The following is a 20,000-nucleotide window of genomic DNA, read 5'->3' on the forward strand; positions in this document are numbered from 1 at the left end:
ATCTATCTATCTATCTATCTATCTATCTATCTATCTATCTATCTATCTATCTATCTATCTATCTATCTATCTATCTATTTTATGTATATTTCTAGTTTCTCGCGGAGAGCACCATAGACCAAAACACTTATAGGTAATTGTTTTTATGGAGTTTTGTGCTGAAATAATGACATTTATTAATAAAAATATCATTATTAATTATAAAATGTAGTGAAATGTTAATACAGTACAGCAAGAATGCGGTGACGTGTACCTTTATCTCCACCTCTTTTTGAGGTAATAGTGACATTTCAACCAATAAACAAGCAGAGAAACTACACAGGGGCTTCACTACTACACAACTGTACACTGTACATGTGCTGACTATAAATGTGATACAGTGAACTGTATTTCTACCAGTTTACACTAAATTCATCTCGCTATATTCTTGCAAATGTTTCCTGTGTGTGTTTAAAGTGTGTGGGAGGAGGATTTACGGCTGAAACAATAAAATAAAAAAACTTTTGGGGTGGCGCCTGTTTATCGCTTTATTTATTATTACTGTACCTGGTGAAGTTCTACACACTGAAAGTCTCACAGAATGAGGTCTTGCTTAAAAATAAAAAATACAATTATATATAACATTGAAAATGAAGATCTGTGTCAATGGCATTGTTTTTCCCCCTCTCTTCTTATATGTGACCAGGTGCCAGTGTGGGCATCTCTGAATTAGACAGATTAGACAGAGAGATCAGACTGTACACTGAGGAGTAGCAGGGTTGTGTATATTGAGTGTAAAGATGTGACAGACCTTTCAGGGGCTTGGGGATGAAGTGAGCAGCTGGTTTAGTCTTTTTGACCCGGTTCCCCTTCATCACTCGTCCCTCCTTATTGAGGCCGAGGAACCAGGCCCGGCCCGACTGCTGCTGGCGGTACAGCATGGACGAGTAGGTCACGTAATAATTCTCAAACACAGACTCCTTAAACTTACACTCGGGTGTGAAGTGTTCCTGAGAGAGTGACAGAAAACCAAAAAACAGAAACAATGTGATTATTATACCATTATTACACACATTTCCCCCTGAATTCCTACCCAGGTCTCATCATCTGGTCTCATCATCTGGTCTCATCATCTGGTCTCATCAGCCATACACTATTATGAGATCAACAAAAACAAAAATACAAAATTTTTGTATGTGTGTGTGTGTGTGTGCACTAAAGAGTGTGTAGGAGTTCCGTGTGGAATCTAAAAGCTAGCACAGAAACACGTTTTAATAAACGTCACTTCCATATGACAGGAACACGTCACGACACTGCGCTAAATAATTCATGTCACAACACGTTTAATCACAGCAGTGGGTGCTGTCACAACACACACACTCACACACACACACTCACACACACACTGATCCTTCATTTCTGCACGTCTGATACACACACATACGCGGAGAACACATAATAAACACATTTGTATTTAAAACGTGAGCCTGTAGTGTTTTAGTCCTCTTCCATCACAAGCACTAGTACTACATTTTATTTATTCTTCTTCTTTCGGCTTCTCCCATTAGGGGGCGCCACAGTGGATCATCTGTCTCCATCCCCCCCTGTCCTCTACATCTGCCTCTTTCACACCAACTACCTGCATGTCTTCCCTCACCACATCCATAAACCTCCTCCTTGGTCTTCCTCTTTTCCTCCTTCCTGGTGTCTCCATCCTCAGCATTCTCCTACTGATATACCCCATGTCTCTCCTCTGCACATGTCCAAACCATCTCAATCTCACCTCCCTCACCTTGTCTCCAAAACGTCCTACATCGCTGTCCCTCTAATAAACTCATTTCTAATCCTGTCCATCGTCATCACTCCCAATGAACATCTCAACATCTTCAGCTCTGCTACCTCCAGCTCCACCTCCTGTCTTTTACTCAATGCCACTGTCTCTAATCCATACAACATCTCAGGTCTCACCACAGTCCTATAAACTTTCCCTTTCACTCTCACAGATACTCTTCTATCACAAATCACTCCTGCTATCACTCTTCTCCACCCACTCCACCCTGCCTGCACTCTTTTCTTTACTTCTAACACACTCTCCATTACTTTGCACTGTTGACCCCAGGTACCTGAACTCCTCCACCTTCTCCACCTCTTCCCCCTGCAACCGCACCCCTCCACTGCCCTCCCTCTCATTCACACACATGTACTCTGTCTTACTCCTACTGACTTTCATTCCCCTTCTCTCCACCGTGTACCTCCACCTCTCCAGGATCTTCTCCACCTGCTCCCTACTCTCACCACAAATCACCATCACTGCCGATCCTTGATGCAGTTCAACCTCCACCATGAACCAGTCTGTCGTTCCTACTGCACACTTAACTGCTGTCACACTGTCCTCATACATGTCCTGCACCACCCTCACATACTTCTTTGACACACCAGACTTCCTCATACAATACCACAATATTTTATTCATTAATAAACAATAGTCAATGACTGTTGTAAAACATCTTGTTGAGGAAGCTATTTAGTTCAGATGTTTACTGTTGTTTTGAGTTTTTTTGTTATTACAGTGGAATCAGGAGTATTACATATTTATGGTACCAGCATTGAATCAGTGAAGGAACACACTGAGAATTCCAGGTGGTTTGTAGCAGTAGTGGAGATGAGGTTAATGATGATGTGAGCAGCAGACTCAGTTAGGTAGGTGCATGTGAAGGCGTGATTGGCTGTGGTACTTACAGAGGTGTACAGGTAGCCCTCGTTGTTCATGGCCAGGTAGAGTTTGGTCTGAACACTCTGTATGGCCACCACACGCAGACCCACAGGGATGAGATTAAACACCGCTGCAGAGTGGAGAAAAAGAAATGCAGAAGAAATGATTTATTCACACATGGAGAAGAATCTTGTCGTTGAATGACCTGGACATCAGCTCTTCACTTTCAACCTAAGAACAGTTTCTGTAGCTCGGCTCATATACGCACCATAACTGCTGTCCTCTTCTTTAGTGCCATCGATGGTTCCATCTGCCTGGAGCTGCAGGTGAAAGCCCTGACGGCTGCACAGTTTTGTGACGATTCCTTTAAGCTGAGGCTCTGTGGACACACACACACACACACACACACACACACAGTAAAACTCTATATAATTTCTAGACTACAGAATAACGAACAGGTAGTGTAATAATCACATGACCACCAGGAGGTCTCTATGCTCATGTGTAATGTAGTGGGTGTGGTCTATTATTACACTTATATATATAATTTGATTAAAATGTATTTTACCGGTAGAAGCGTGGAGATGTTTAGGAGAGATACAGTGGAGTTTTTAACCAGATTGTTTAACAGGATTTTGGAAGGTGAGAAGATGCCTGAGGAATGGAGAAGGAGTGTGCTGGTACTGATCTTTAAGAATAAGGGAGATGTGCAGACCTGCAGTAACTACAGGGGAATTAGGCTGATCAGTCACACCATGAAGTTCTGGGAATGTTGATGGAGTTGCATTGTGTGTTTGTGGATTTAGAGAAAGCGTACGACAGGGTGGAGAGAGGAGTTGTGGTATTGTACATGCTGGAGAGAAGGGGAATGAAAGTCAGTAGGAGTAAGACAGAGTACATGTGTGTGAATGAGAGGGAGGGCAGTGGAGGGGTGCGGTTGCAGGGAGAAGAGGTGGAGAAGGTGGAGGAGTTCAGGTACCTGGGGTCAACAGTGCAGAGTAATGGAGAGTGTGTTAGAGGACAGGATTAGAAATGAATTTATTAGAGGGACCACACATGTAGGACGTTTTGGAAACAAGCTGAGGTCCAAGGAGACCAAGGAGAAGGTTCATAAATGTTGTGAAGAAAGACATGCAGGTTGTTGGGGTGAAAGAGGCAGATGTAGAGGACAGGGGGGTATGGAGATGGATGATCCGCTGTGGAGACCCCTAATGGAAGAAGCCAAAGAAGAAGATTTAAAATATATATATTCTACGCTTGAAATTTGTTATTCATGCATCCTGCACTGAGATGTTTCAGACTTGTTACTCTTCCTTTCAGCCCAGATTTTATGCAAGTTTCTAACGTCTCCACACGTGATTTCTGGAGCTTCATCATCATTACAATCAGGTTCTTGTTCTCCTCTCTTCCCTGACCAGCTCCTGGGAACCTCTCATGGAGTAGAATGGTTTTGTAACCTTCCTCAGACCTGTACCTCCACACTTTCTCTCTGAACTCTGCAGCCAGATCATTTCCAGCTGTTCAGCCTTATCTATACAGGGGTGTGTCTTTTCAAGTCATGCCCAATCTACTGAATCTTCATTAGATGGAGGCCAATTAAAGTGTGGGAAGCTTTTAGAGATGATCCAGAGACCTGAGATCATGTGTGTCACAGTGAAGGGTGTGGGTGCTTCTGTATGGAAACATCTCCCAGGTTCAGTCATTATAATGTGTAATGTGTTAATCACAGCTGTACTGTAACGTTAATTACTACAAAGTAAATAAAACCCCTGATGAATAAACATGGGAACAGACGCAGACGTGGCCTGACTCTGACTCCTGACTCTTCTGATTCCTGACTCTGACTCCTGACTCTTCTGATTCCTGACTCTGACTCCTGACTCCAGAGGGGCACAGGTGGGGGCAGAAACAGTCACTGTCCCTGGACCTGAGAGAATCTCATCTGCTTTTGTGTTTTTTGATAATCTCAGAATGAAGGATCTGTATTTTTCAAACAGAGCTGGTGTTGACATCTGTCTCGAGATCAGACGTTAATCAGATACGAGTGAAGATACTGGAGTACAGGGTGATGTGGGGACTGGGTTTTGTGACGGTGATGCTGTAGATTATGATGATGATACCGGTGTTGATGATGATGATGATGATGATGATGATAACGGTGTTGATGATGATGATGATGATGATGATGATGATAGCGGTGATGATGATGATAGCGGTGATGATGATGATGATGACCAGGCTGGTTTCAGGTGTATGAGTAATGTTAGTTTGAGGATTTATAATCAGATTATAACTGAAGATCTGTTTAACTGAATTATTTGGTATCTCCATATTTTCTGGAAGAAATGATCTCAGGTGATTAGTTATGAACATGTTTTGGTGACAGAATCTGATCTCATTCTCTGCAATCACTTTTCTTCATAGTCCAAGGTTTGGATCTGGTTCTGGTTCTGTTCCTGAGACTGTAGCACTGGATTTAAACATCAGCTCTGTTCAGGATGGAGTTTTACTGCAGAATTACCGGAAACATCTTTTAGATTCAATTAGGATGAAAACACAGCTGTGATTAGTCTTCAATGAAAGATGAAGGATGATGAGGGGGAAGAGATTCTCTTCTTCTGTTCTTGAATTCGTTAGATGGTAATACAGAGGGTGAACAAATGTTCATTAGATCAGGTGGTGATAGTGGAGGTGATGGTGGAGGTGGAGGTGATGGTGGTGGTGGTGGTGATGGTGGTGGTGGTGGTGGTGATGGTGATTAAGATGATAATAAATACTTTGTAGTAGTTAACAGACCTGGCCTTCTCCTCTTTCTCTTCTTTGAGCCAAAGAGTTTGACCCGTGAGAAGAGGTTGAGTCGGCTGGGTTTCTCGCAGGTTCCTGTGCTCCTGGTTGGACTGCAGCGAGCTGCCTTCGCTCTCTCCTTCTCCTTCTCCTTTTCCCTCTCTCTCTCGCGCTCTCTCTCCCTCGCCTGCCTCTTCTGCCGGATGAGGGAGCTGGCGATCGCTGCGGCTGTAGCCAGTTTGGCGATTTGTGGCTTCAGTGGCGTCCCAGATGAAAAACTCCTGCCTGGATCTGATCCCCCTTTTCTTTAAGGCGTAACGGGAATCAGAAGGAGGACCAGAGTCCGATCCTGTAGCACTTCATAATGACATCACATCACATCTCACACAGTTCACTCCGAATCCCCAAACATTCCATAATCCACCCTGAAAACATCTACAGGCAGAGGTGCAGCTTCCTGGCTTCACCCGGAGACATCACGAGGAAGATGATGATGAAGGTGCGCGGGAAAAAAATGTAGATAGAAAGATAAAAACCTATAAACACGAGCGCGCGAGAGCCGGGGTTTTTATGGAGATGTCTGATCACGCGGTCACGGGCTGAACGAGACGCAGGGCACGTGGAGATCCGCGCCGCTCGCGTGCCATGTCATGATCCCGAATGGCCAAAATAAACAGCACCTGTTACCAACCCGAACCGCACCGGACCACCCACCGGACCACCCATCATCCCCTACCGAGAGAGAGAGAGAGAGATGGAGAGATGGAGAGAGAGAGAGATGGAGAGATGGAGAGATGCAGATGTTTCTCTATCCTCCTGTATTTGAGTCTTGACTCATTTGATGTGTGTTTCCCTCTCCCCCCTCTCCCCCCTCACAACCTCTCTCCTCTGCTGCTTTTCACACAAACACAATAAAACAACCTCAGAAACACAAAACATCCCCGAGACCCTGTAGACTGCACGCGCTCCCTGCTGCAGACCGGAACGCGCACTCACGCGCCCTGATTCTCATCTGCTCATCAGAATCGTGTCAAAGCGGCGCGCGCTGAAGGCGGATGCTGTAAAGATGGAAAGAGAGAGAGAGAGAGAGAGAGAGAGAGAGAGAGAGAGCGAGAAGGATGGATGGAGAGGGGGATAGGAATGGATGGTGGGGTTTGTTTTGCCCCACGGTCTCTCAGCTCTTCTGCAGCACGTATTCAGCTCACACACACACACACACACACACACACACACACACACACACACACACACACACACAGACTGCACTAACAGAACCCCTGCACCGAATCCCTGAGAATTTTCCTGCAGAAATCACCGCCACAACATCCGGGCATTCAGCGGTTTATTATCAATAATCCAATAATTACCGATCAATAATCAATCAATCCCAAATCATACTGCTCACACTGCTCACTCACATACTAGCTCTATGTGTGTGTGTGTGTGTGTGTGTGTGTGTGTGTGTGTGTGTGTGTGTGTGTTGCTCATCAGGGACAAACATACTTACAAAGAACATATTTACTTTTAATCACCACATTATCTGTGTAAAGCTGCTTTGAGACAATGTTCATTGTTAAAAGCGCTATACAAATAAACATGAATTGAATTGAATTGTTCAGCTTTAAATTGATCAGTAGTGAAATGTTGCTGTAATCATAATTTTATTAACAAAAAGCGTAAAAACAGAACAAAACAAACAAAAAAACTGTTCACGTGCAGCGTTTGATTTGTGTAGTGTTTGATTTGTGTAGTGTTTGATTTGTGCAGTTTTTGATTTGTGCAGTGTTTAATTTGTGCAGTGTTTGATTTGTGTAGTGTTTGATTTGTGCAGTGTTTGATTTGTGTAGTGTTTGATTTGTGCAGTGTTTGATTTGTGTAGTGTTTGATTTGTGCAGTGTTTGGTTTGTGCAGTGTTTGGTTTGTGCCATGTTTGGTTTGTGCATTGTTTGATTTGTGTAGTGTTTGATTTGTGCAGTGTTTGATTTGTGCAGTGTTTGATTTGTGTAGTGTTTGATTTGTGCAGAGTTTGGTTTGTGCAGTGTTTGATTTGTGCAGTGTTTGATTTGTGTAGTGTTTGATTTGTGCAGTGTCTGATTTGTGCAGTGTTTGGTTTGTGCAGTGTTTGGTTTGTGCCGTGTTTGGTTTGTGCAGTGTTTGATTTGTGCAGTGTTTGATTTGTGCAGTGTTTGATTTGTGTAGTGTTTGATTTGTGCAGTGTTTGGTTTGTGCAGTGTTTGGTTTGTGCCATGTTTGGTTTGTGCAGTGTTTGGTTTGTGTAGTGTTTGGTTTGTGCAGTGTTTGTTTTGTGTAGTGTTTGTTTTGTGTAGTGTTTGATTTGTGTAGTGTTTGGTTTGTGCAGTGTTTGATTTGTGCAGTGTTTGGTTTGTGTAGTGTTTGGTTTGTGTAGTGTTTGGTTTGTGTAGTGTTTGATTTGTGTAGTGTTTGCTTTGTGCCATGTTTGCTTTGTGCAGTGTTTGGTTTGTGTAGTGTTTGCTTTGTGTAGTGTTTGTTTTGTGTAGTGTTTGATTTGTAGTGTTTGATTTGTGCAGTGTTTGGTTTGTGTAGTGTTTGATTTGTGTAGTGTTTGGTTAGTGCACTGTTTGGTTCGTGCAGTGTTTGGTTAGTGCAGTGTTTGATTTGCATAGTGTTTGATTTGTGCAGTGTTTGGTTAGTGCAGTGTTTGATTTGTGCAGTGTTTGTTTTGTGTAGTGTTTGATTTGTGCAGTGTTTGATTTGTGTAGTGTTTGCTTTGTGCCATGTTTGGTTTGTGTAGTGTTTGGTTTGTGCCATATTTGGTTTTGTGCAGTGTTTGGTTTGTGTAGTGTTTGCTTTGTGTAGTGTTTGATTTGTGTAGTGTTTGATTTGTGCAGTGTTTGATTTGTGTAGTATTTGATTTGTGTAGTGTTTGATTTGTGTAGTGTTTGATTTGTGCAGTGTTTGATTTGTAGTGTTTGATTTGTGCAGTGTTTGATTTGTGTAGTGTTTGATTTGTGTAGTGTTTGGTTAGTGCACTGTTTGGTTCGTGCAGTGTTTGGTTAGTGCAGTGTTTGATTTGCATAGTGTTTGATTTGTGCAGTGTTTGGTTAGTGCAGTGTTTGATTTGCGTAGTGTTTGTTTTGTGTAGTGTTTGATTTGTGTAGTGTTTGTTTTGTGCAGTGTTTGATTTGTGTAGTGTTTGATTTGTGTAGTGTTTGTTTTGTGTAGTGTTTGATTTGTGCAGTGTTTGATTTGTGTAGTGTTTGATTTGTGTAGTGTTTGGTTAGTGCACTGTTTGGTTAGTGCAGTGTTTGGTTAGTGCAGTGTTTGATTTGCATAGTGTTTGATTTGTGCAGTGTTTGGTTAGTGCAGTGTTTGATTTGCGTAGTGTTTGTTTTGTGTAGTGTTTGATTTGTGTAGTGTTTGATTTGTGCAGTGTTTGGTTTGTGCAGTGTTTGGTTTGTGCCATGTTTGGTTTGTGCAGTGTTTGATTTGTGCAGTGTTTGATTTGTGCAGTGTTTGATTTGTGTAGTGTTTGATTTGTGCAGTGTTTGGTTTGTGCAGTGTTTGGTTTGTGCCATGTTTGGTTTGTGCAGTGTTTGATTTGTGCAGTGTTTGGTTTGTGTAGTGTTTGGTTTGTGCAGTGTTTGTTTTGTGTAGTGTTTGTTTTGTGTAGTGTTTGATTTGTGTAGTGTTTGGTTTGTGCAGTGTTTGATTTGTGCAGTGTTTGATTTGTGTAGTGTTTGGTTTGTGCAGTGTTTGATTTGTGCAGTGTTTGGTTTGTGTAGTGTTTGGTTTGTGTAGTGTTTGTTTTGTGTAGTGTTTGTTTTGTGTAGTGTTTGATTTGTGTAGTGTTTGCTTTGTGCCATGTTTGGTTTGTGCAGTGTTTGGTTTGTGTAGTGTTTGCTTTGTGTAGTGTTTGTTTTGTGTAGTGTTTGATTTGTGTAGTGTTTGATTTGTGTAGTGTTTGATTTGTGTAGTGTTTGGTTAGTGCACTGTTTGGTTCGTGCAGTGTTTGGTTAGTGCAGTGTTTGATTTGCATAGTGTTTGATTTGTGCAGTGTTTGGTTAGTGCAGTGTTTGATTTGTGTAGTGTTTGTTTTGTGTAGTGTTTGATTTGTGTAGTGTTTGCTTTGTGCCATGTTTGGTTTGTGTAGTGTTTGGTTTGTGCCATATTTGGTTTTGTGCAGTGTTTGGTTTGTGTAGTGTTTGCTTTGTGTAGTGTTTGATTTGTGTAGTGTTTGGTTGTGCAGTGTTTGATTTGTGTAGTATTTGATTTGTGTAGTGTTTGATTTGTGCAGTGTTTGATTTGTGCAGTGTTTGATTTGTGTAGTGTTTGATTTGTGCAGTGTTTGATTTGTGTAGTGTTTGATTTGTGTAGTGTTTGGTTAGTGCACTGTTTGGTTGTGCAGTGTTTGGTTAGTGCAGTGTTTGATTTGCATAGTGTTTGATTTGTGCAGTGTTTGGTTAGTGCAGTGTTTGATTTGCGTAGTGTTTGTTTTGTGCAGTGTTTGATTTGTGTAGTGTTTGTTTTGTGCAGTGTTTGATTTGTGTAGTGTTTGATTTGTGCAGTGTTTGGTTGTGTAGTGTTTGATTTGTGCAGTGTTTGATTTGTGTAGTGTTTGATTTGTGTAGTGTTTGGTTAGTGCACTGTTTGGTTCGTGCAGTGTTTGGTTAGTGCAGTGTTTGATTTGCATAGTGTTTGATTTGTGTAGTGTTTGTTTTGTGTAGTGTTTGATTTGTGTAGTGTTTGATTTGTGTAGTGTTTGTTTTGTGTAGTGTTTGATTTGTGTAGTGTTTGATTTGTGTAGTGTTTGTTTTGTGTAGTGTTTGATTTGTGTAGTGTTTTTAACAGTGGACATTTTCCCAAAGCAGTTTAGAGATAAAGAGGTTCTAAAGTCGAAATGTAGAACTTTATAACTATAAGTTTGTTCTTTATTAATTTCTCCCTGATGATGACTGTGGTGAAGGAAAAACTTTCTGAGATGGTATGAGGAAGAAACCTTGAGAGGACTAAAGACTTAAACACTGAGACTGTCTGAGTCCTGAACACTGATTCATAACTGTGGTGTTTATAAGAGAAACATCTGCCCCCTGCTGGAGTCTTTATTATTTGAGGAATCAGTAGAAGTGTTTTATAATCTATCTAAAATGTAACTGTAGGGTGTGTGGATTGGGACAGGTCCAGTGCAGAGTGTAGGGTGTGTGGTGGTCGTGGTCATTAGAGATGTTATTGATGTGAGAGGAAATGAGATCGGATTAAAGGAGGAAATTAAATGCAAAGTCTGAACTTCCTGTTCCAATCTCTAAGGGCGCTTTATATTATTCAGCCTATAAATCAAGAGGTTAAACACATTCACATTCAGTGCTTTTAACAATAAACATTGTCTCAAAGCAGTTTTACACATATAATGTACACGCACGCACACATGCACGCACACACACACACACACACACACAGACACACAGACACACACACACCCCGCATTAAGTCAGAAGTCAAGTGTAATATAACGGAATATTAATAATAGAAAGTAAGAAAGTTGCACTTTTCTGCCATCTGGCGGCAAAACCGCGGAAATACAGAGAGCCAGAGAGCTGTTTTATTCTCGCTTTATTTCTTTAGCACACTTTCTTTAAATCCCAGAAACATCATCTAAAAAGCATCTACTGCCGGAGAATTAGGATTATTTATATATTTATTTGTTTATTTATTTGGTTGTTTATTATCTTTACAGTAAACTCCTGTATCTGATTCTCCTCAAGTGTAGTTTTATTTATCAGCAGCAGCTGAAGTCAAAGTGACACCTGGTACCCGGGCTTGATAACACATCTGTACACACATCTGTACACATCTGTACACACATCTGTACAAACACAATTCTACAAAGAAACGCCCCCAAATCCATATCCATATATGGTAAACAACTTCCTTTAAAAAAATCTTCTCTCTCTCTCTCTCTCTCTCTCTGTGTGTGTGTGTGTGTGTGTGTGTGTGTGTTTTGCTGAACTTTGGACTATTTGAGTAACAGTCTGACTGGAATCGTAGCAGTTTAGGGAGAAAAATGGAGAAATTTTCTCTGCTTTCTGTAATAAATGGAATTTTAATTGTGATGATTTTGGAGGTTTGTGTGACGCCATCAGGTACGTACAGGTTCTAAACCTCTGTTTATCTCTGGCACGTGTTTCTGTTCCTTCTTGCAGACAGACGTGGAGATGAAGTGACTTTAGTCTGAAAACAAGAAGTGATTTCTGTGTTTAATGATAAAGTCTGAATATTAATTACTGCTTTGATCAGAAATAAACACAAACAGACCCACGGGTGGGGGGTTCGGTGTGGAGCTCAGTGGTGAAGGATTTGGACTCTTAATCAGAAGGTCACGAGTTCAAATCCCAGCACCACCAAGCTGCCACTGATGGGCCCCTGAGAAAGGCCCTCAACAATCAACTGCTCAGTTGTTAGTCACATGTAGAAATACAATTAAACTATTTACAGAATAAACATGTTTTTTATTTAATAAAACATTGAATTAAAAATGTGATTATTTTGATGTACATTTTATATTAGATTTATAATTAAAAGACAGAACGAATACCCCCCCCCCACAGTGTCTGTGTTCCTGTCTAGACAGACGGCCCAGTCGGTGTTATCGAGACAGAGACGCTTTAATAAAGGAGCTCTGGAGGAGATGATGAGAGATAACCTGGAGAGGGAGTGTATAGAGGAGAAATGTACCTTTGAGGAAGCACGTGAAGTTTTTGAAAACATGGAGAAAACAGTAAGTAGACGTGAAAATCACGTTACACTTTCAGAACAGGAGGAAGAAGAACATGATCTCCAGCAAGATGTTTCACACTTTAAATGCAAATAAGTGATAATTATACATGACAGTAATAAAAGCTTCATAAGTGAATATGAATACACAGATGCAGAATTATTGGCACCCTGTGTAGATGAATCTGTTTAATGTTTTTTTTAATATTCGTCATTTTCGTTATGGTTTTTTAAAACTCATGTTTCCTTTTCAGAGAGACTTCTGGATCGGTTACATCGGTGAGCCTTCATTTACTCACAGTAACTGTGTGTGTGTGTGTGTGTGTGTGTGTGTGTGCATTAATACTGTACACATGAAAAGGTGCAGGCAGTTTATAGACACATTCCCATCATGCACCACAGACCAAAAGGGGTGGAGCTTATATAGATGTTATAGTGTTTCACCTGTGTGTCCGGCTCCGCCTCCAAACTCTTAATGTTCTGTACCTTCCATAAAGAACCTGTGTGTGTGTGTGTGTGTGTGTGTGTGTGTGTGTGTGTGTGTCAGATGGAGATCAGTGCTTGTCATCTCCTTGTCAGAATGGAGGGAAGTGTAAAGACGGGTTGAGCTCCTACATGTGCTGGTGTACCTCCGGCTTCAGCGGCAAGAACTGCGAACTCGGCAAGAACCTCGTCCCCTGTTTGTCTGTCTGTCTGTCTGTCTGTCTGTCTGTCTGTCTGTATCCAGCTTTCACATCCCTGAGAAGGTCAGAACACACAGTGTGTAGTAGGGTGTACTGTGTGGTGAGTCAGCAGGTCCTCAGTGAGGAGTGTGATGATTAGATGATGAAGATGAAGCTTCTGAGTGTTGATCAGAAGGGAAATATCTCAAGCTGTAGCACTGCATTCTGGGTAAGATCTCAGTGTTCACGTTGACATTTGTGTCGCTTCTCTCGGGCCGATGAAGAGATGACATGGTGTTTAATAGATTAAGAGGGAGGAAGGAGATGTTCCACCTCCTCCTCCTCCTACTCCTGGAGCTAAGGGTTTTATCCAACGTCTCAGGTCTCAGGTCAAAGCCATGCAGCAGCTTAGTAGGAGACGTTTCCACTCAACTCATTATCTACTGAACACACACACACACACACACACACACACACACACACACACACACACACACACACATTCACGCACACGGATACATATTGAATTGTGTTTGTTGTCACCTGACGTTGTGTATGTATGTGTGTGTGTGTGTGTGTTACAGAGTTTGCGAGGCAGTGTGATGTGAATAACGGAGGCTGTATGCACTTCTGTGTGGTGGAGAAGGTGAAGGGTGTGGTGTGTGACTGTGCTGATGGATACACACTCGCTGCAGATGAGAGAAGCTGCGAACCCACAGGTCACTTTCTTCTTTCCATCACTCTTCCCAAACTCAAAACTCAGAGACTGATACCACTGAGTCATAAATACGTCCACTGAGAGTGTGTGTGTGTGTGTGTGTGTGTGTGTGTAGGTGATTACCCCTGTGGTCGTTTGGGGAAGAACATCAGCAGCATTCTTGCCACCAGAACTTTTCTCACAGAGGAAAATGTGATCCAGATTCACGCTTTCAGAGAGGAGAACATGACAGAGAGCAACATCACAGCATCAGAAAGTTCCAGTTCCTCTGAGCTCAGCAGCACCACCATCAGACCAACACTCACACAACATTATTGGGATTTTTTCCCCACTTTACCCTCCATTAAAGATGAGAGCAACAGACTCCAGCGCATCGTAGGAGGACTTGAAGCAATCCCTGGAGAGATCCCCTGGCAGGTAAAAGAGTGTGTGTGTGTGTGTGTTTGTGTGTGTGAGTGAGGGATAGAGAGAGAGAGAAGTTATTCTCCATCTCCTCACTAGGCAGCACTGATCCTTAAGGAGAAGAAGGTGGTGTTCTGTGGCGGTTCTCTCCTGAGTGAGGTGTGGATCATCACTGCTGCTCACTGCCTGGTGGAAGCAGGAATCGGAAAGTTCTTCATCAGATTAGGTAAGAGTCGGATTAAGCTCAGAACACTGGAATTGGGTCAGAGCTCAGATGGTCTTTGTGTGGTTGCTCAGGCAGAGAACCTGCACATCATTTGCTTATTAGACAGAAAACTCATAGATCTTCTGGGTTTGATGTATCTCCTGTAATCTTCATTAAATGTAAGTTGCATGGTGCACCTGGGGCCTCAGATCTCTGCAGGTTGAAGGTTTGGTGATGGAACATACTTACTGAAGATCTTTCTTTGATAAATCTGATTATCCACAGACCCACAGGTACCTCATGAGAGCCAGGGTTAGGGTTAGCGTTCCACAAAGTCATAATTTTTGCTTTCTTTCCTGAACTAACTAAGATCCTGAACCCTCTCTCACCATCTCTCATTCCCACCAGGAGAACATAATGTTAAGGTTGATGAGCAGCGGGAAAGCGATTATGAAATCGAAGAGCACCACATGCACCCGAACTATCTGTACAAGCAAAGCCACAACCACGACATCGCCCTGCTGAAGCTCAAAACTCCCGTCACGTTCTCAGAGTACATCATCCCCATCTGCCTGGGCCCAAAGACCTTAACAGAGAACTTGCTAAAGAGTGCTCAGGTTTCGGTGGTCAGTGGGTGGGGCCGGATGCGGTACGGAGGACTGGAGTCCGACACGTTGCAGAAGGTGGAGGTTCCCTACGTGGACCGCACTGAATGTAAAGGCAGCGATAAGATTTCACGCTTCATGTTCTGCGCCGGGTTCCTCACCACACGCAAGGACTCGTGCCAAGGAGACAGCGGAGGACCTCATGCCACCAGACTCAACTCAAACACCTGGTTCCTGACTGGCATCATCAGCTGGGGAGACGAGTGTGCTAAAGAGGGGAAGTACGGCGTCTACACCCGTGTGTCCAGATACATGAACTGGATCACAAACATCACGGGAATCAGAGCAGGTACCTCTGGATGAGAAGATGTTCCTCCCTGAACACATTTATACCATTGTTTCTTAACCTCAGTTTCCAGTGCAGCAGGAACTGAAATAAAAATTCTGAAAGAAAAAAACTCCACAGTAGTGTTTGGAACACAGCTTCAGTGATTACTCAGCAAAAAAAATAATAATAATAATAATAATAATAATAATAATAATAATAAAATAATAATAATAATAATAATAAAATAAAATAATAATAATAAAAATAAAATAATAATAATAAAATAAAATAATGATAATAATAATAAAAATAAAATAATAATAATAATAAAATAATGATAATAATAATAATAATCCTAACGCAACCCTTCCCATTTATCCGGGCTTGAGGCCGGCACTGAGAGTGCACTGGGGTTGGTTCCCTGATCGGGGATCGAACCTGGACCGCAGTGGTGAGAGCGCCACATCCTGACCACTAGACCACCAGGGGACCAATAATATAATAATAATAATAATAATAATAATAATAATAATAATAATAGTGTCTAAAGAAAGTCCACACACACACACACACACACACACATCATATTGATGAAACAGTAGTTCATTCAGATCTAAAGCGCTGTGTTCATGAAGCATCAGCTACAGAGGGAAGAATCACACCTACAGAACACACTGTAAACATCTGGATGTGTTCCTGAATTTTCTAAACAGTAAAACAAAAAAAGCCTGAATTTTGGTACAGTGATATACACAGAGAACATTTCCACACATTTCCACACATTTCCACACATTTCCACACGGCACTGAGGGAAAACACTTCTGATAGCACTGTACATTTTGTGCTTACACATGACCTGAGAGTCACATCACACACTCCACCTTCTCCTCAACACACTACTACTTCAAACATCTCCAGCAACAGCATCAGCAGCATGTCCAACACACACACACACACACACACACACACACACACAGCGCCGGTGGAGAAGACTAAAGGCTCTGTAATGTTTATTAACAATACTTTATATATGCATGTGTGTGTGTGTGTGTGTGTGTGTGTGTGTGTGTGTGATCAGTAAAGCAGTAATAAATAAGTAATAAATCCATGATGCTATGAAAACACTACCAAAGTATAAAACCGGATAAGAAACAGATGTTGTGATGTCACAGTTTGGCACAAAGTCGATTTTAAAACAGGCGAGTGTTTACCAACACACACTTCATTATGCTCCATACTGTAGAGACACACACACACACACACACACACACACACACACACACACACACACACACACACTTACTTCCTGGAGGTAAATCATGTGTAAAGAGGCTAAGAGCAGACAGGAGCACATGTGTGGAGCAGAGCTGGCCGATACAGCCATCGTATCAATATCACAATACTCTTTCCTGACACAGTGTTGCCATGGCGATGTATCGATTATATTGTTTTTTTAATGGTATAGAATAGATGTTGTTGATTTTTTATTTTAAATTGTATAAAGTTTAGATTCATTTAATTAAATTGGAATTAAATATCTTTTAAAACGCACTGTTTATTGTAGAATGTCCTTCAGGATCGTGATATGATATTTGGGTCATATCGTCCAGCCCTAGTGTGGAATGTAGAAAGTCTGATTATTGATCATTAGATGAAATCAGTCCATACACACACTCGAGGCAGCTTCAGCACACGGCTCTTCACACTGACGCCTTCTGAGGAGATTCTTGATTTCTTTCTCTCCTGCTGCCTTAAGAATGAAACTCTGATGACAGTCCTGTGTGCAGAACTCTCCACTGTGACACACTGTGATGATGGTACAGAGACGGCTGTGCTTTGAAAGTGTGTGTGTGTGTGAGTGTGTGTGTGTGTGTGTGTGTGTGTGTGAGTGTGTGTGTGTGTGTGTGTGTGTGTGTGTGTGTGTGTGTTCATGCTGGAAAATAATGTAAATGTTTCCTTAATAATGGAGAATCTCATCACGCCGTGTTCACCACACTGCTTATATTTCCCGAGCCTGTGAGAAAACACACACACACACACACACACACACACACACACACACAGGTTAGTACGTTTAGCAATATGAGCAGGATTGTAAGATGTACTGTTTTAAAATTGCGGTGAATTTGATGTGAGATGGAAACAGTTATAAAATTCATTTTACTCACTGTAAACTCCCCTCCAGGTCTGATCACATGACTTCTGTCAACATTTCCCAGAATTCTGTGCAGGGCATTAGCGGGTAGTTTCCCCTCCCCTTCACGAGTCAGGTTTTTGACGTGCCTAAATCAGAGCAGTCTAATCACACACCAGGGTTTGCAGAATCTCACACACATCTAACATTTATTTATTATAAAACACACCACATCCCCGCTGTGTTTCCCTGCAGTAGGTGGATGACATCACCGTGTTTTATGATGACATCATCTTTACCACAATTACGGTGATCCACCAGAGCTCGGTATTTCCCAGGAACCTGGAAAACATCTTAATGTTAACAAACCTGTGGCTAAATACAAATTCTATAGAGTTGTGATATGATGGTGTACACACACACACGCACGCACGCACGCACACACACACACACACACACACACACACACACACTGTACCTCTAAACACAGATCACTTAACTGTGAACCTTCTGTTCAGGTTTCTACTGAACTAATCAGCACGATAAATAATTAAATAAAGATGTTTTCTCACCAGCAGGATGTCGTCTTCTTCATCTGAGTCGGAGATGAAGGACAGGTCGGTGGTCCAGTCCTCTAAAGTCTCACAAATATCCACAGAGTTTGAGGTTCCTGGCCAGCCTGCAACACACCACAGGAAACACCACCAAACACCTGATCAATACCACTCTCACATCCACAGTGATTAATTGATTAAATGTCCTTAATCACATTTTGCAGATCCCCAGTGTCTTCAACCAGGACTAAACACAGCCCATGAGCAGAGGACCAGCTCACTATAAGATACTGCATAACCCCTAAACTGCTCCTGGTGTCTACAGTTTTACCCTGAATGACCCCAAGCTCCCTAAAGGGTTAAAAAAATCTATAAACAAGAGATTTACATCAACGATCTTTTTTACTGTCACCCAAACACCCCTTCTACAGCCCTCCACCTCCCCTAACTGCCCCCCCCACCCCGGCCAACTCACTGCGGCGGTTACGGTTCTGGGGTCGAGGTGAGAACATCACAGGGTCTGTCAGAACAGGACTGGAGCTCCCCGACTCATCTGAGTGCATCGGTGCCCCTTTACTGTGAGGGACGACATCAAAACAACCTGAGCAGCTTATGATGGGGGCGGGGCTCCAGGACATGCAGACCGACGCCCTCTCTGAACTGACCAATCCGAAAATCACATCGAACGGCACACAGACGAACAGAAACACAACAGTCACAACACACACACACATATACAAACACAAACACACAAAGTCACGAGCAAGAACTGTGCAGGTCTGGGGTCAGTTCTCATCCAAGCAGGAAGTAGCAGAACACACTCCGTGTCCCAGTCTGGGGTTTACAGAAAAATCACAAGTTACACTTAACATCTAAAACACCTCAACACTAACATCATGTCCTGGTCAAACAGCTGGAATGGAATCACCCCAAACCTACAAACCTGACCAAAAATATTGGCACCCTTCAAAGCAAAAACATTTGAGTAAAACAGATGATTATTAACACAAACAAGTTGGTGGGAATAAACAGACAGTTCCTTAGCAATCATTAGAAGCAGAAGGAGAATAATAAACTTTAATGATCGTATTTAACCTAAAAATGATTTATGGCTCATTTCGGTCTCCAGGGTATGTTAGTGGTCGACTGATTCATTGGTTTTGCTGATTAATCAGACCGATATTGCTGTTAATCGCTGGAACGATTCTTTCCAGCTTCCAGTCCGCTTTCTTTACAAGAGCGGCCTCTAGAGGCAATTTTTTAAAAACGTGAGACTGCATATTTATTATTTATCATTTGTTCCATCATATAATTATATTTATTAATGATTATATCAATATTTATTTCCTTTAGCACCTTTTCATGATGTAGTACTTTTATGTTTGTAATAAAGTTCAGTACTAATTAAACGAAGTATACATTTTAAAAACGATTAGTTTATGAATTGTTTATCAGTGAGAACAATCCAACCCAGATATCAGTATCAGTAAAATCAGTCGACCCCTGTGTTCCTGTGGAGAACAGACATGAGGATGCACCATGTAAAACCCTTTATCTCTTCATCATTCTGTAATGATCTCTGTAGGAAACATCTCTCCAACTCACTTATCTTCATTCCACTTCTCTGCTTTTAATACGCGCTTCTTCAGAAAAATCTACATCTGAATCTCTGAAATGCTCTGAAATCTACTGTTAAACACATTATAAACACTTTCAACATTAATACCGTCCAACTGGTTCTTTAGTTAATAATGAAAAATCCCAGTGTGATGATTCTTTCTGAACTCAACCTCATACACAGATCTCCAGTCCCAGATTAGATAAAGGATTTATTCAGTCTGAAATACATGCTGCTGCACACACACACACACACACACACACACACATACACATACACACACACACACACACACACATACTCACACTGTCATGATGCAGATAAATGTATGCATGCAACAGAACAATGACATCAAACAGCACCAATATCACAAGGTTATTGTGAGTGTGTGTGTGTGTGTGTGTGTGTGTGTGTGTGTGTGTGTGTGTGTGTGTGTGTGTGTGTGTGTGTGTGTGCGTGTGTGTGTTCTGCTGCACAGATTGAGCTTTACCTGTTCACCAGAGGAGAGGAGAGACAATCTGCAGCACCATGACCTTCATCTAAGAGAA

General features: G+C 41.9%; 3 protein-coding genes across 7 annotated transcripts in view; 1 reads left to right on the plus strand and 2 right to left on the minus strand.

Moving 5' to 3' along the window:
* The window catches only part of fgf13b (fibroblast growth factor 13b), a gene marked incomplete at its 5' end in the record, with an annotated part of 8,105 nt that extends 2,322 nt beyond the window's left edge, over positions 1-5,783 (minus strand). The window contains 4 exons of the mRNA XM_046860412.1: positions 791-989; positions 2,719-2,822; positions 2,961-3,071; positions 5,489-5,783. Of these exons, the coding sequence (XP_046716368.1) occupies positions 791-989; positions 2,719-2,822; positions 2,961-3,071; positions 5,489-5,783 (709 nt within the window). The remainder of the gene's footprint in view (positions 1-790; positions 990-2,718; positions 2,823-2,960; positions 3,072-5,488) is intronic.
* Positions 5,784-11,426: 5,643 nt separating this feature from the next.
* On the plus strand, positions 11,427-15,276 carry f9b (coagulation factor IXb). Its single transcript, XM_046860444.1, has 8 exons — positions 11,427-11,595; positions 12,061-12,230; positions 12,481-12,505; positions 12,774-12,887; positions 13,473-13,607; positions 13,722-14,023; positions 14,108-14,234; positions 14,622-15,276. The coding sequence occupies exons 1-8, from the start codon at positions 11,517-11,519 to the stop codon at positions 15,179-15,181; spliced, it is 1,512 nt and encodes a 503-aa protein (XP_046716400.1). The 5' UTR covers positions 11,427-11,516; the 3' UTR covers positions 15,182-15,276.
* A 457-nt stretch (positions 15,277-15,733) lies between these two features.
* Positions 15,734-20,000, minus strand: part of LOC124393218 (proto-oncogene DBL) — a 15,926-nt gene continuing 11,659 nt past the window's right edge. For 2 of the 5 annotated variants that reach the window (XM_046860805.1, XM_046860804.1), the window contains exons 22-27: positions 19,943-19,991; positions 18,310-18,494; positions 17,853-17,959; positions 17,510-17,622; positions 17,315-17,429; positions 15,734-17,160 (exon numbers count right to left, since the gene is read on the minus strand). In XM_046860805.1, the coding sequence (XP_046716761.1) occupies positions 17,146-17,160; positions 17,315-17,429; positions 17,510-17,622; positions 17,853-17,959; positions 18,310-18,494; positions 19,943-19,991 (584 nt within the window). In that variant the 3' untranslated portion in view covers positions 15,734-17,145. Of the gene's footprint in view, positions 17,161-17,314; positions 17,430-17,509; positions 17,623-17,852; positions 17,960-18,309; positions 19,688-19,942; positions 19,992-20,000 lie in introns of those variants that run through there. The other 3 variants (XM_046860806.1, XM_046860808.1, XM_046860807.1) reach the window with 3 other exon arrangements.

The sequence above is a fragment of the Silurus meridionalis genome, chromosome 11, assembly GCF_014805685.1.
Source record: "Silurus meridionalis isolate SWU-2019-XX chromosome 11, ASM1480568v1, whole genome shotgun sequence".
Classification (NCBI taxonomy): domain Eukaryota; kingdom Metazoa; phylum Chordata; class Actinopteri; order Siluriformes; family Siluridae; genus Silurus; species Silurus meridionalis.

Excerpts from the sequence above, each read along its gene's own strand:
- f9b (XM_046860444.1), top strand. The coding sequence starts at position 11,517 with ATGGAGAAATTTTCTCTGCTTTCTGTAATAAATGGAATTTTAATTGTG. Across the intron at positions 12,506-12,773 it reads CTTCTGGATCGGTTACATCG|ATGGAGATCAGTGCTTGTCA; the intron begins GTGAGCCTTCAT and ends TGTGTGTGTCAG. Across the intron at positions 12,888-13,472 it reads CGGCAAGAACTGCGAACTCG|AGTTTGCGAGGCAGTGTGAT; the intron begins GCAAGAACCTCG and ends TGTGTGTTACAG.